Below are 12,030 nucleotides of genomic sequence, written 5' to 3' on the forward strand. Positions count from 1 at the left end.
ATAAAAAAAAATCCTAAATAAAAAAATCCAATAATTAAAAAAAAATCCAGCTATTCCAAAACCCAAAAGTTCCAAAAATAAAAAAATTTCCTAAATAAAAAAAAAATCCAAAAATTAAAAAAATCCAGCAATTCCAAAAATTAAAAAAATCCAGCTATTCCAAAATCCAAAAGTTCCAAAAATAATAAAAAAAAAATCCTAAATAAAAAAAAAAATCCAATAATTAAAAAAATCCAGCTATTCCAAAACCCAAAAGTTCCAAAAATAAAAAAAAATCCTAAATAAAAAAATCCAATAATTAAAAAAAAATCCAGCTATTCCAAAACCCAAAAGTTCCAAAAATAAAAAAAAATCCTAAATAAAAAAAAAATCCAAAAATTAAAAAAAATTAAAAATTAAAAAAAAAACCTAAAAAAAAAATTAAAAAAATTAAAATATTCTAAACATTCCAAACCCACCAAAAACTAAAAATTCCAAAATAAAAAAAAAATCTTAAAATTAAAAAAAAAGTCTTAAAATTCCAAAATAAAAATAATTTTAAAAATGAAAAAAAATATAAATTAAAAATTGCTGAGGGCTCGGTAGAAGGGTGAGGGGGTTTCTGGATCTGCAGGAGGGTTTTGGGGAAGGGGTCTGGATGTGCCCCCGGGAACTCACGGACGGGCTGAGGAGGTTGAGAGCTGTTTTCTGAGGTTTTATTGATCAGGATTTCACAGCCAGAGCGGGATGCAGGCGTGGGGCACGGCCAGACCCAAGGACAAAAAGGAAGAGCCTGGGAGCTCTTCCCGATTTTTTTATTCCGAATTTCCCCCGGATTTCCTCCTCCCACTGAGGAGCCGGAGCTGCTCAGCCCTGGCTCCCCTTTGGGGCTGGTTTGGGGAATTCTCAGGGATTCTCGTGTCTGAGTGAGAGCTGGGGCAGAGATCCTTGGAGTTCCTGATGGATTCTGGGGCTGGTTTGGGGAATTCGAAGGGATTCTCACACCCCGAGTGAGAGCTGGTGGTGTTGGGGCACAGACCCCTGGAATTCACCCAATGCCCGATGGATTTTGGGGCCATTAGTGGGGAATTGGCCCCTCCTGCCTCATTCCCGTGCCCAGCAGTGAGAGCCAGTTCATTAACTGCAATTAATCCCCGCCCTGACCAGCCACAATCATCACACAGCCGCCACCACTCAGGAATTTATTCCAAACACATGGATCTACATTAGAAAAACTAGACTTCTTCTTTATTCCCCCCTCCCTCCCACCCCAAGATATCAAAAGCTCAGGAGCTGCCCCTGGCCGCGTGCAGGTTGTTCATGTGCAGGGTGTAGAAGGCCCAGGGCTCGGGGATGTAAATCACCCCGGGGTACTTCTTCCGCAGGATTCTGTCATTCCAGAGCCAGCCCACCCAGGCGAGGATGAGCAGCAGGGTGATGCTGAAGGAGAGGAAGAGGAAGAGCCCGTTGCTGTCCAGCACCAGCCCCTTGCGCCGCTGGTGCAGCACCAGGGCCATCATGGCGAAGAAGGTGAAGATGTAGAGGATGAAGATCTGGCCCTCGGTCACCAGGTACCTGTGGGGGGATTCCTGCTGATCCGGGTGCTGGGGGAGCACTCCCAGCGCTCCTGGGGTCACAGGGAGGGCATTCCCAGCTTTTCTGGGATCACAGGGAGAGCGTTCTCAGCTTTTCTGGGATTAGTTTTGCTCCTGGGATCACAGGGAGAGCATTCCCAGTTCTTTTGGGATCAGTTTTGATCCTGGAATGCAGGCAGAGCATTCTCAGCTCTCCTGGCATCAGTTCTGATCTTGGGATCACAGGAAGAGCATTCCCAGCTCTTTTAGGATCAGTTTTGGTCCTGGGATCACAGGGAGATCATTCCCAGCCTTCCTGGGGTCACAGGGAGAGCATTCCCAGCTTTTCTGGGATCAGAGGTGATCCAGGCAGGTAGAGCATTCCCAGCTCTTTTGGGATCAGAGGTGATCCTGGGATCACAGGGAGAGCATTCCCATCATTTTTGGGATCAGTTCTGATCCTGGGATCACGGGGAGAGCATTCCCAGCTTTTATGGGATCAGTTCTGACCCTGGGATCACAGGGAGAGCATTCCCAGCCCCGCAGAGCAAAAGCTGCCCTGGGGAGCCGTGGGGGATGGAGCAGCTTTTCCTGGAGCGTTCCTGGGCACTCCTGGAAGGTTGCTGTGGAATTCCCTCCCCAGCCGAGCACTCACCAGTAGTAGAGGCTGCTGGGCCCCACCAGGAGCAGGGCAGCCAGGGGCATCCGGCTCTGCTCCGCCGCCGGCGTGAAGCAGCCGGTGAAGTAGATGAACAGGATCAGGAAAAACGGGATGTACCTGGAAAAGCCAGCAATTCCCAGCCCTGGGATGAGCCTGGAAGGGACTGGAACCCCTCCAGATCCACCCCACACCCGGAGCTGCTCCTGTGCTCAGCCTGGGGATGGAGCAGCTGTGGGATTCCTCCTGCTGCTGTGGGATTCCCTGCTATGGAATTCCCTGCTTGGAGATTCCTGTACCTGTGGGATTCCTCCCGCTGCTGTGGGATTCCCTGCTATGGAATTCCCTGCTTGGAGATTCCTGTACCTGTGGGATTCCTCCCGCTGCTGTGGGATTCCCTGCTCGGGGATTCCTGTAGCTGTGGGATTCCTTACTGTGGGATTCCCTGCTCGGGGATTCCTGTAGCTGTGGGATTCCCTGCTGTGGGATTCCTGCTGCCTCCCCAGGGCACAGAAGGGCCTGGGCAGGGCCTGGGCTCATCCTGGGCCCTGCAGACCCAGAGAATTCCCAGCCTGGGGCAGGAAAAGCCCAGATTTGCTGAAGGCAAAGCTGGGCTCCAGTGCTGCCTTGGACAATTCCAGCAGGAATGTGTCTGAGATGTGCAGCAGGATTCCCAAACCCCCCAGAGCCCTTCTTCCCTTTAAAGGGCTCCAGAGAACGGGGTTTGCTCCTTCCCAGCACTCCTGGAACCCCAAATCAGCCAGGAGAGATTTCCCCAGGATCACCTGGAGTGGATCCAGGCCCAGCCAGGCCCTCCTCTTGGGGTGTTTGGGGTATTTGTTTGGGGTATTTGGGATCTTTGGGGTGTTTGTTTGGGATGTTGGGGTATTTGGGATATTTGGGGTGTTTGGGGTATTTGGGATCTTTGGGGTGTTTGCTTGGGATGTTGGGGTATTTGGGATCTTTGGGGTGTTTGGGGCACATCTGGGGGTGCTGGAGGGGAAACATTTTGGTTCTGTCCCCCCCTGGAAGGACAAGCTGTTCCTCTGGCCCTCCAATCCCAAAATATCCCTGAGCAGAGGGGATTTTCCAGCAATTGCCAGATCCACCCTAATCTGGATCCTAATCCAAATCCAGCCCTGGCCAGCAGAACATTATCCCCAGCCAGCTCTGGCTGGGGTGGGTTTTTTTCCCACTTGAAGCTCTGCCCTTCCCCCTGTGCCATCCCACAGTCTCTGGACCTGCTGGGAATCACTCACCACATGGAGTGCCCCAAATACTCGTCGTAGTAGTAGAGCAGCTCGAAGGAATCGATCTGTGACAGGGCAGGGAGAATCCCAGTCAGCAAACGGGCACAGCTTCAGCACTCCTTCGTTCAGGTTTCAGAAATGCTTGAGCTCAACTCAGCTTCTTACCCAGGTCATTTATAAATTCAGATTTTAGGAATGCTTGAGCCCGGCTCAGCCCCTTACCAAGGTCTCAGGCTCAAGGTTCCTTTACCATTTATAAACTCAGATTTTAGAATCCAGCTCAGCCCCTTACCCAGGTCATTTATAAATTCAGATTTCAGAAATGCTTGATCCCAGCTCAGCCCCTTACCCAGGTCATTTATAAATTCAGATTTTAGAAACACTTGAACCCAGCTCAGCCCCTTACCAGGGTCTCGGGTTTGAGGTTCCTTTACCATTTATAAATTCAGATTTCAGAGCCCAGCTGAGCCAGGTGGTTCCTTTACCATTTACAAATTCAGATTTCACAAACCCAGCTGAGGGCTCACCAGGGTCTCAGGTTTGAGGTTCCTCTCTCATTTACAAATTCAGGTTTCACAAACCCCACTCAGCCCCCACCAGGGTCCCGAGTTTGAGGCTCCTTTGCCCTTTATAAATTCGGACTTTAGAAATGCTTGACCCAGCTCAGCCCTCACCAGGGTCTCGGGTTTGAGGTTCCTTTACCATTTACAAATTCAGGTTTCACAAACCCCACTCAGCCCCCACCAGGGTCCCGAGTTTGAGGCTCCTTTGCCCTTTATAAATTCGGACTTTAGAAATGCTTGACCCAGCTCAGCCCTCACCAGGGTCTCGGGTTTGAGGTTCCTTTACCATTTACAAATTCAGATTTTAGAAATGCTTGACCCCAGCTGAGGGCTCACCAGGGTCCCGGGTTTGAGTTTCCTTTACCATTTACAAATTCAGGTTTCACAAACCCTGCTCAGCCCCCACCAGGGTCCCGGGTTTGAGGCTCCTTTACCCTTTATAAATTCGGATTTTAGAAATGCTTGACCCAGCTCAGCCCTCACCAGGGTCTCGGGTTTGAGGTTCCTGATGATGGGGTTCTCCCTGACGGACAGGTGGTGCTGGTACCCGCTGAAGATCAGCCGGTGGTTCACCGAGTCTCCCACCAGGTGGATGCTGGCTCCCATCACGAAGGTGATGATGCTGACGTACACCATGGACCTGGGCAGGGTCTTGGGGGACCTCTCGATGAGCTGCAGGCACAGGGAGGGCGTGGGAGGAGGAGGAGGAGGCGGGACCTGGCAGCTCCTGCCCTTGCTGCATTTTGGGGTTTTTTGGCCAGAGCGCTCAGAAATTCATCACAAAACCCCAAAATATCCCCTGAGTTCAAAGAGACCCAAAAAATCATCAAGTCCAACTCCTGACTGAACTCATGCTGGGGCCAAAGGCACAGGTTGTGTGTTTTAGCACCGGGAGCTGATAGTTGGGCTGTGCTGAAGAGAAGGGATTGCTTTCTGCAGGCAAGGCACCTGTGTCTCACCAAAATCCAACTTCAAGCACTCTGCCTTTCACTGAAAGCTGCTACTAAAGCAGATCCCAAGAGTTTCATGTCATAACAGCAACAGATAGTCTTGGTTTATTGGGACAGGAATTAGAAATGGCATTAAGTGTAATTTTAATTGAACCAAGCTAAATATTCCAACACAAATATTGTCATTCTGCCAGGGTGCTTCAAATCATGTCACAGGCCTGGTTTTAATCATTGTCCTTTGGTTTTAAAGGTATAAACTCAGCAAATCCCTTATTCTAAAAGATGCAACAACCTCTCCTGCTTTAGGGCAACTTTGGGAGGAAAACCTCTAAAGGGGTTTCTGCTGCTGTCAACCCCAAGGGTTCGTTTGGTTTGCTGCTAACGAGGGTTTCCTCATTAAAAGGCCGTGGTTCTCCTGCCTCTGGAGAGGATTGGGAGGTTGGATGTGCCCTCCAGTGGCAGCAGAGCCTCCAGCACAGAGCTCCTCATGTTTCCCATCCTGTCTGGACACTTCAGGGTCCCCCAAGTGAACATTTTGGGGTCCTGTTCCCTTTTTCATGATGGAACAGGACTCAGCTCTGAAGAGAGCTTCAGGACACTTCGGGATCCCCCAAGTGAACATTCTGGGGTTCTGTTCCCTTTATTCCTGATGGAATGGGACTCAGCCCCACAGAGAGCTTTAGGATCCCCCAAGGGAACATTTTGGGGTTCTGCTCCCTTCCTTCCCCATGGAATGGGACGCAGCTCCCCACAGTTTGACCCCACAGCAGGAGGAGCTGAGTGCCCCAAAACCACTCGGGGCAATTTCTGGGCACCACTTCCAGTGCTGGGCTCTCTCCCTGCCCCCTCTGAGCACCTGAGGCTGGCTCAAGCCTTGGAACAGCAGCAGGAATTTTGGGGTGCAGCTCCACACCCAGCTTGCAGGGCAGGGAAGAGCTCCTGAGGCAGATCCCAGGAGTTTTCCAGCGTGGGCTGGGTCAGCTCTGGGATCAGCCAGGGCCCCCCCTCTCCCTCAATCAGCTTTGCAGCCCTCCCCAAGCAGGGAAAAGCTCCTTATTTGTGTTTAATTTTGACCTCGTTTGGGTTTCATTTGGAGGCTTAACTTTCCCTTCCCCTGGAGCTGCAGCAGGGACGTCACAGGAGGACAAGGAGAGCACAAGGTCCTGCAGGGGACAGGAGGGTGGGGGACATCCCTGGGCCAGGGAAATGCATCCTGGACTTTCCTGTGGGTCAGCCCTGCAGAAATCACCTGGGAAGGGTCAGCTCCCACATCCTGGATATTCCCTTTTTGCCCCCAGCCTCGAAATCCTCCCGGAATATCGAGAGGGAATCATTTCCACCTCAGGCCATAATTGAATTCCCAGCTAATGAAGGTTAAAATAGATTTATAATTGCTTTCTCCTGAAGTGTTTAATGGGAAAAGATTCCTAATGATCTGACAGGGCTTCACCTCATGAATGGTGTATGGGATCCAGAGGCTGGCAGCTGGAGCCAGATAAATTCCAGCTCCAGCCACAATTCCAATGTCAAAGATCAAGTGTAATTAAGCCCTGAACAATTCAGAAAATCCACTCTGCTTCCAGCTGCCTTTAAGCCAAGGGTGGATGTTGTCCTAAAAATATCATTTGGGAAAAGGGCTCTGACTCCTCCCAGAGCCAGAATTCCAGGGGGAAGTGATTTGCTTGGGATATGCAGGAAATTGAGGTGCTCTTTGAAAGGTGGCACCACAAATCCTTCCTGGAGTGGGAAACTCTTCCTGGCTGGAAGGAATTAGGGAATAACCAACACCCTAAAAGCCTCTGAGGCTTTGCAAAACTGGGAATGGAAAACCCCTGAACATTCCCAGGTTTGCCTTCAGCTCTGACTCCCCCTGGAGCCAGAATTCCAGGGGGATTTGCTCAGGACATGCAGGAATTTGAGGTGGCATCACAAATCCTCGGAACTCTTCCTTATTGGCAGGAATTTGGGAATAACCAACACCCTAAAAGCCTCTGAAACTTTACAAAATTGGGAATGGGAAACCCCCTGGCCATTGCCAGGTTTACCTTCAGCAGCAGGAAGGGGGTGATAACGTTGTAAGCCATGTGGAAATAATCTCCAGCGCTGGGTTTGTTCAGAGGAAACCATTCCAGAGGGAGGATGATCTGAGGAGAGAGGGAAGAGCAGCACATCAGCGACCACGGGAGAGGGAAAACATTGGGATTGCTTGGGAATGCTCAGCTGGGCTTCCAGGGGGTTGGTAGGGACCAAGCTGGGCAGCCCGTCTTGGAGCAAACTTCCCAAAAATCACCCTCGGGAAGTTTTCACTCCCAGCCCTGCCCGGTGCTGGCAAGCTGTGGGGTCAAGGAAGGCATTTGGGACTCCTGGATCTTCCTGAACCTTCTGACAGCTTCCAGCTGGAAAAAATTCCATTGAAATGGAATGGCCACTCCTGGAAGCTGCAGCCCCAGGCTCTGGGATACAGGCAAGGAATGGGGAAGAGCAGGAGGAACCTCCCAGCTGTGAAGCAAAGGTGTGGGAGAGAGAACAGGGAGCAGCTTTCCCAGAGGCTGGAGCTGGCTTGGCCCCAGTGCCACCAGAGCAGGGCAGTGTCCCAGCTCCTCCAGGACACCCCCCTGGCACAGGGGACAGCCCTGGGGACCCCCTGGCCCCGTCCCCTCACTCACCATGGCGATGGGGCGCCCGAAATCCAGCACCCAGTTCTGCAGGGTGAAGTAGAACCACAGGTCCAGGTGGAACGGGGACGTCTTGAAGGTGTCCTCGGCCTTCCCTGCCCCGTGCCTGGAGGGGACAGAGGGACACGGGGCCCTGGAGCAGCTCTGGGAGGAGGCAGAGCTGCCACCCCATGCCAGAGCTGCACTTCCCTGGCTCCGGGAGCTGCGGGATAACAGAGCTGAGGAGCAGGCAGGACAGGAGAGCACCACGCTGTCACTGTCCCCGACCCGTCCCTGTGGGGAGGCTCTGCCCGGTCTCCTCAGCAAGGTGAAAAGTGCTGAATTAAGTGCAACTATTTTTAACTTTTGCATGATGAAGCAAAATCCCAACTCCCAGGAGTCGAGCTGAGGGGTAAAAATGTGGCGCTGCCGGCGGAGCTCCAGCACCGGGATGCTCGGGATGCAGCGTCACCTTCAGTCCTGCTCCCTGCACCCTCTGCCAAGGATCCCACCCCGACACAGCCCTTCCATGAAATGCCCCCCCAGCACCTCCGGACCTTCACCTCCCTGCAGGAAAAGCGGATCAATGCCTCTCCTGCTGCCGAGACCAGAACGGGATCAGCTGGAGCAGCCTCCAGCCTGGGCCACCCAAAGTCCATGGAAGTGTCCCTGCCCATGGACCGACAGGATCTTTAGGGTCCTTTCCACCCCAAATCACTCTGGGGTGATTCAATGAACCCCGAGAGCTGGAGGGTGAGGATGGGGTACCCTGGATGAGCTGGGAATGCTGCAGCTCCCTGGAAGAGTCTGCCAAACCCTGGATCGGCTGGGATAACCCAGGTACGCCGGGATGCCACGGACAAAGCCGAGTGGGGGAACCCTGGGGGACCCTGACCCTGGGGATATCCCAGACCGTGACCCTCGGGATATCCCGGATCCCGATCCTGGGAATATCCCGGACCCTGACCCTGGGAATATCCCAGACCCTGACATGGGGATATCCCGGACCCCGACCCTGGGGATATCCCGGACCCTGATCCTGGGGATGTCCCGGACCCCGATCCTCGGGATGTCCCGGACCCCGATCCTGGGGATGTCCCGGACCCCGACCCTGGGGATGTCCCGGACCCTGATCCTGGGGATGTCCTGGACCCCGACCCTGGGGATGTCCCGGACCCCGACCCTGGGAATATCCCAGACCCCGATCCTGGGAATATCCCGGACCCTGACATGGGGATATCCCGGATCCCGATCCTGGGGATATCCCGGACCCTGATCCTCGGGATGTCCCGGACCCGACCCTGGGGATATCCCGGACCCCAACCCTGGGGATATCCCGGACCCTGATCCTGGGAATATCACGGACCCCGACCCTGGGGATGTCCCAGACCCCAATCCTGGGAATATCCCGGACCCCGACCCTGGGGATGTCCCGGACCCCGATCCTGGGGATGTCCCGGACCCCGATCCTGGGAATATCCCGGACCCCGATCCTGGGGATGTCCCGGACCCCGCATCATCCGGCGGTGGTACCCGGGAAGGGTCCGGGCTGTCCCGGGGGGCTCGGGGCGGGCTCAGCCGGGGCTGTTGGATGGGGTGAGCATCCCCAGTGAATCCGGGCTGGATTTTCCCGTTCCCGCCCCCGCCGAGCCCCGTCCGCGCTCACCTGCCCGGGTAGAGCGGCCCGGCGGGCGGGGGCGAGCCCGGGGCCGCGGCCGGGAACGGCCGGCGCCGCGCCGAGCCCTGCATCCGCCCGGCCCGGGGGCCGGGGCAGGGCCGGGGCTCCGGGACCCGGCTGTGGTGACGGGAACACCGCAGTGCTCCGGGAGCCCGGCGGGGCGGGCGCAGGCCGGGCCCGCCGCTCCGGCTCGGCCGCCGCGCCTCACGGCGGGACAGCGCCGGGGCTCCGTGACCCGGCTGTGCCGGGCTGCCTTGGGCATACGGGAATGCTCCGGGAGCAGGGCTGGCTCGGAACGCTCAGGCCACTCCGTGCCAATCCATGGCTCCGAGCCCCGGGTTTGTCGGGAATGAGGAGCCGGAGCAAACGCTGCTTTTCCCCAGTTCCCATTTCCCCGGGTCGTTCCAGCAGATGCCCCGCTCCCTGCTCTCGGTTTTGGATGGATAAATCCATGGGGATGGGGTCGCTCCCAGGCAGGGAGGGATTCGCAGCCCTCGGGGCTGAATTTGCACTGGCTGGGGTTTGGAGTTTTGGCTCTAAATTGGGAGGGACGTTTTCCCAGGATTATCCCAGGCTGCTCCCAGCCCTGTCCAGCCTGGCCTTGGACACTCCCAGGGATGTGGCAGCCACAGCCAGGGCCTCCTTGGACACTCCCAGGGATGTGGCAGCCACAGCCAGGGCTTCCCCACCCTCGCAGGGAAGGAAGTCTGAGCCACCAAACCCCTCCAGGAGGGTTGGTCTGGGCACGGAGGCTCCATCACCCCTGGGATGGGAGCTCCGTGTGCCACAGCCTGTCCCTGTTCCCTTGGGCGTGACACGGGATGGGAACAGGACAACCCCTGGCAGCTGCCGTGTATTCCACTGAGGAATTCTGGCCTGGAATTCTGGTCCCACCGAAGCTGAGGGGGCTCCCAGAAGCAGCAGAAGGGAGACCTTGGTCCCTCTTGAGGAGCAGGGACCCTCCCCACACCATCCCTGCTCCCCCAGCAGGACAGGGGGGACACCTGGGAAAATATCCCTGAAAAGTGGAGATCACCGAGGTAACGGAGCCACTTAATCTCACCAGGACCCTGCTTGTCACCCTGTGCCTGACACGGCCACGTGGCTCCAAACAGGGCTGGCCACGGCCTGGCTCGTGTCCCCTCGTGTCCCCTCGTGTCCGCCGGGCTCTCCGGGCTCCGGCTGCTGCTCCATGAATAATGCACATCCCACAAGGAGCCGCGGCTCCGGTGTCAGGACTCCGAGTTAAAAATTAACGGGGCTGAGACCGGATCCCCCAGAGGACAATGGTGTGGCAGATGGGGCCGGGGCGGTGTCCCCTTTCTGCTGGTGTCACAGCAGCCAGGGAGGTGGCCCAGCAGGGGCTGGGGTGACAGCTGTGTGACCAGGCCCGTGGTGCGTCCCCAGAACTGGGGTGAGGGTCCTGTGTGTGCTGGGGCATGGCTGAGGTGATGGGAGCTGCTGGTTCTGGATTAAAAAACCCAAAGTGTGCCAAACCCAGCCCAGCTGAACTCAGCTGAGGTCAGTCCAGTGTAACCCAGCCCAACTAAACCCAGCTCAGCCCGACCCAGTCCAGCTGAGCCTGGCCCAGCCCAGCCCAACTGGACAAATTCCAGTCCAACCCAACCCAATCCAGTCCAACCAACCCAACCCAACCAAATCCAGTCAAACCCAACCCAGTCCAACTCAATCCAGTCCAACCCAGCCCAACCAAATCTAATCCAGTCCAACCCAACCCAGTCCAGTCTAACCCAATCCAGTCCAACCCAGTCCAACCCAATCCAGTCTAACCCAACCCAATCCAGTCTAACCAACCCAACCCAACCCAGCCCAATCTCGCTCTCCACACTCCCTGACAGGAGGGGCAGCCAGGGAGGGTCAGGCTCAGCTCCCAGGGAACAGGGACAGGATTTGAAGACATCTTAAACTGCTCCAGAGCTGAGGTTTAAGCTGGACTTAGGAGGAATTTCTCCATGCAAAGGGTGGGCAGGCACTGGCAGGGGTGCCCAGGGGGGTTTGGAGTGCCCATCCCTGCAGGTGTCCCAGGAATTCCTGGAGGTGGTGCTGGTGACAGGGTGGGGATCAGGCACAGCTGGGACTCGGTGACCTCGGAGGTATTTTCCAGCCTCGGTGGTCGAGCAGTGGAAATGAGGATGAAGAGCTGAGCTGGGGACACGAGCTGTTGTCTGTGTCATTGTGTTTTGGGGACACTTGGCCATGCCCTGGCAGTGCTGCAGATGCCTGAAGTTTGAGCTTTCCTATTTTCCAGATTCTGTACTGCATTCGTGTATAAGTGAGCTCCATATAAAGTGTTAGCAGTTCTTCTCACGGTTCAGCCAGACAAAACAATCCTTTTCCAGCCCCAGAACCAAGGACACCGCTGCAGCTTCAGGCCCAAAAAGTGCAAACAACAGCAAATTGAGGAGAACAACCTGAGAGGATGGGACTGCACAACCTGGAGCTGCAATTGGACAATTAACCCCAACACGGAAACAGACCAAAACTTCTAAAAGTGTGAAACTTGTGACCTGGAGTCCGACTTGGGCGTAGCCACGGCCAGGCTCTTTCACTGCCCAAGGTGTATCCTGTGAAGGCCTTTCAGTAAATCCCCGCTTTATCCTTTGACTGTGCCCGCTGTGTTGCGGGCAGCCCGCAGGCCCCGCAGCGCCCTTCCAGCCGCGCTGCCGGAACGGCCGGGCCGGGCCGCGGCTGCCGGCCGGCCCC

General features: G+C 55.2%; 1 protein-coding gene across 1 annotated transcript; it reads right to left on the bottom strand.

The window, feature by feature from the left end:
- Positions 1-1,234: 1,234 nt before the first annotated feature.
- Positions 1,235-9,386, bottom strand: CLN6 (CLN6 transmembrane ER protein). The gene is made up of 7 exons (XM_039723562.1): positions 9,295-9,386; positions 7,641-7,755; positions 7,020-7,118; positions 4,508-4,696; positions 3,471-3,526; positions 2,209-2,331; positions 1,235-1,554 (listed from the first exon to the last, which is right to left on the bottom strand). Exons 1-7 carry the CDS (start codon positions 9,375-9,377, stop codon positions 1,266-1,268), a joined length of 954 nt encoding a protein of 317 aa, XP_039579496.1. The 5' UTR covers positions 9,378-9,386; the 3' UTR covers positions 1,235-1,265.
- Positions 9,387-12,030: the final 2,644 nt, after the last annotated feature.

This window comes from Passer montanus, unplaced genomic scaffold (assembly GCF_014805655.1).
Source record: "Passer montanus isolate IOZ18808 unplaced genomic scaffold, ASM1480565v1 scaffold5, whole genome shotgun sequence".
Classification (NCBI taxonomy): domain Eukaryota; kingdom Metazoa; phylum Chordata; class Aves; order Passeriformes; family Passeridae; genus Passer; species Passer montanus.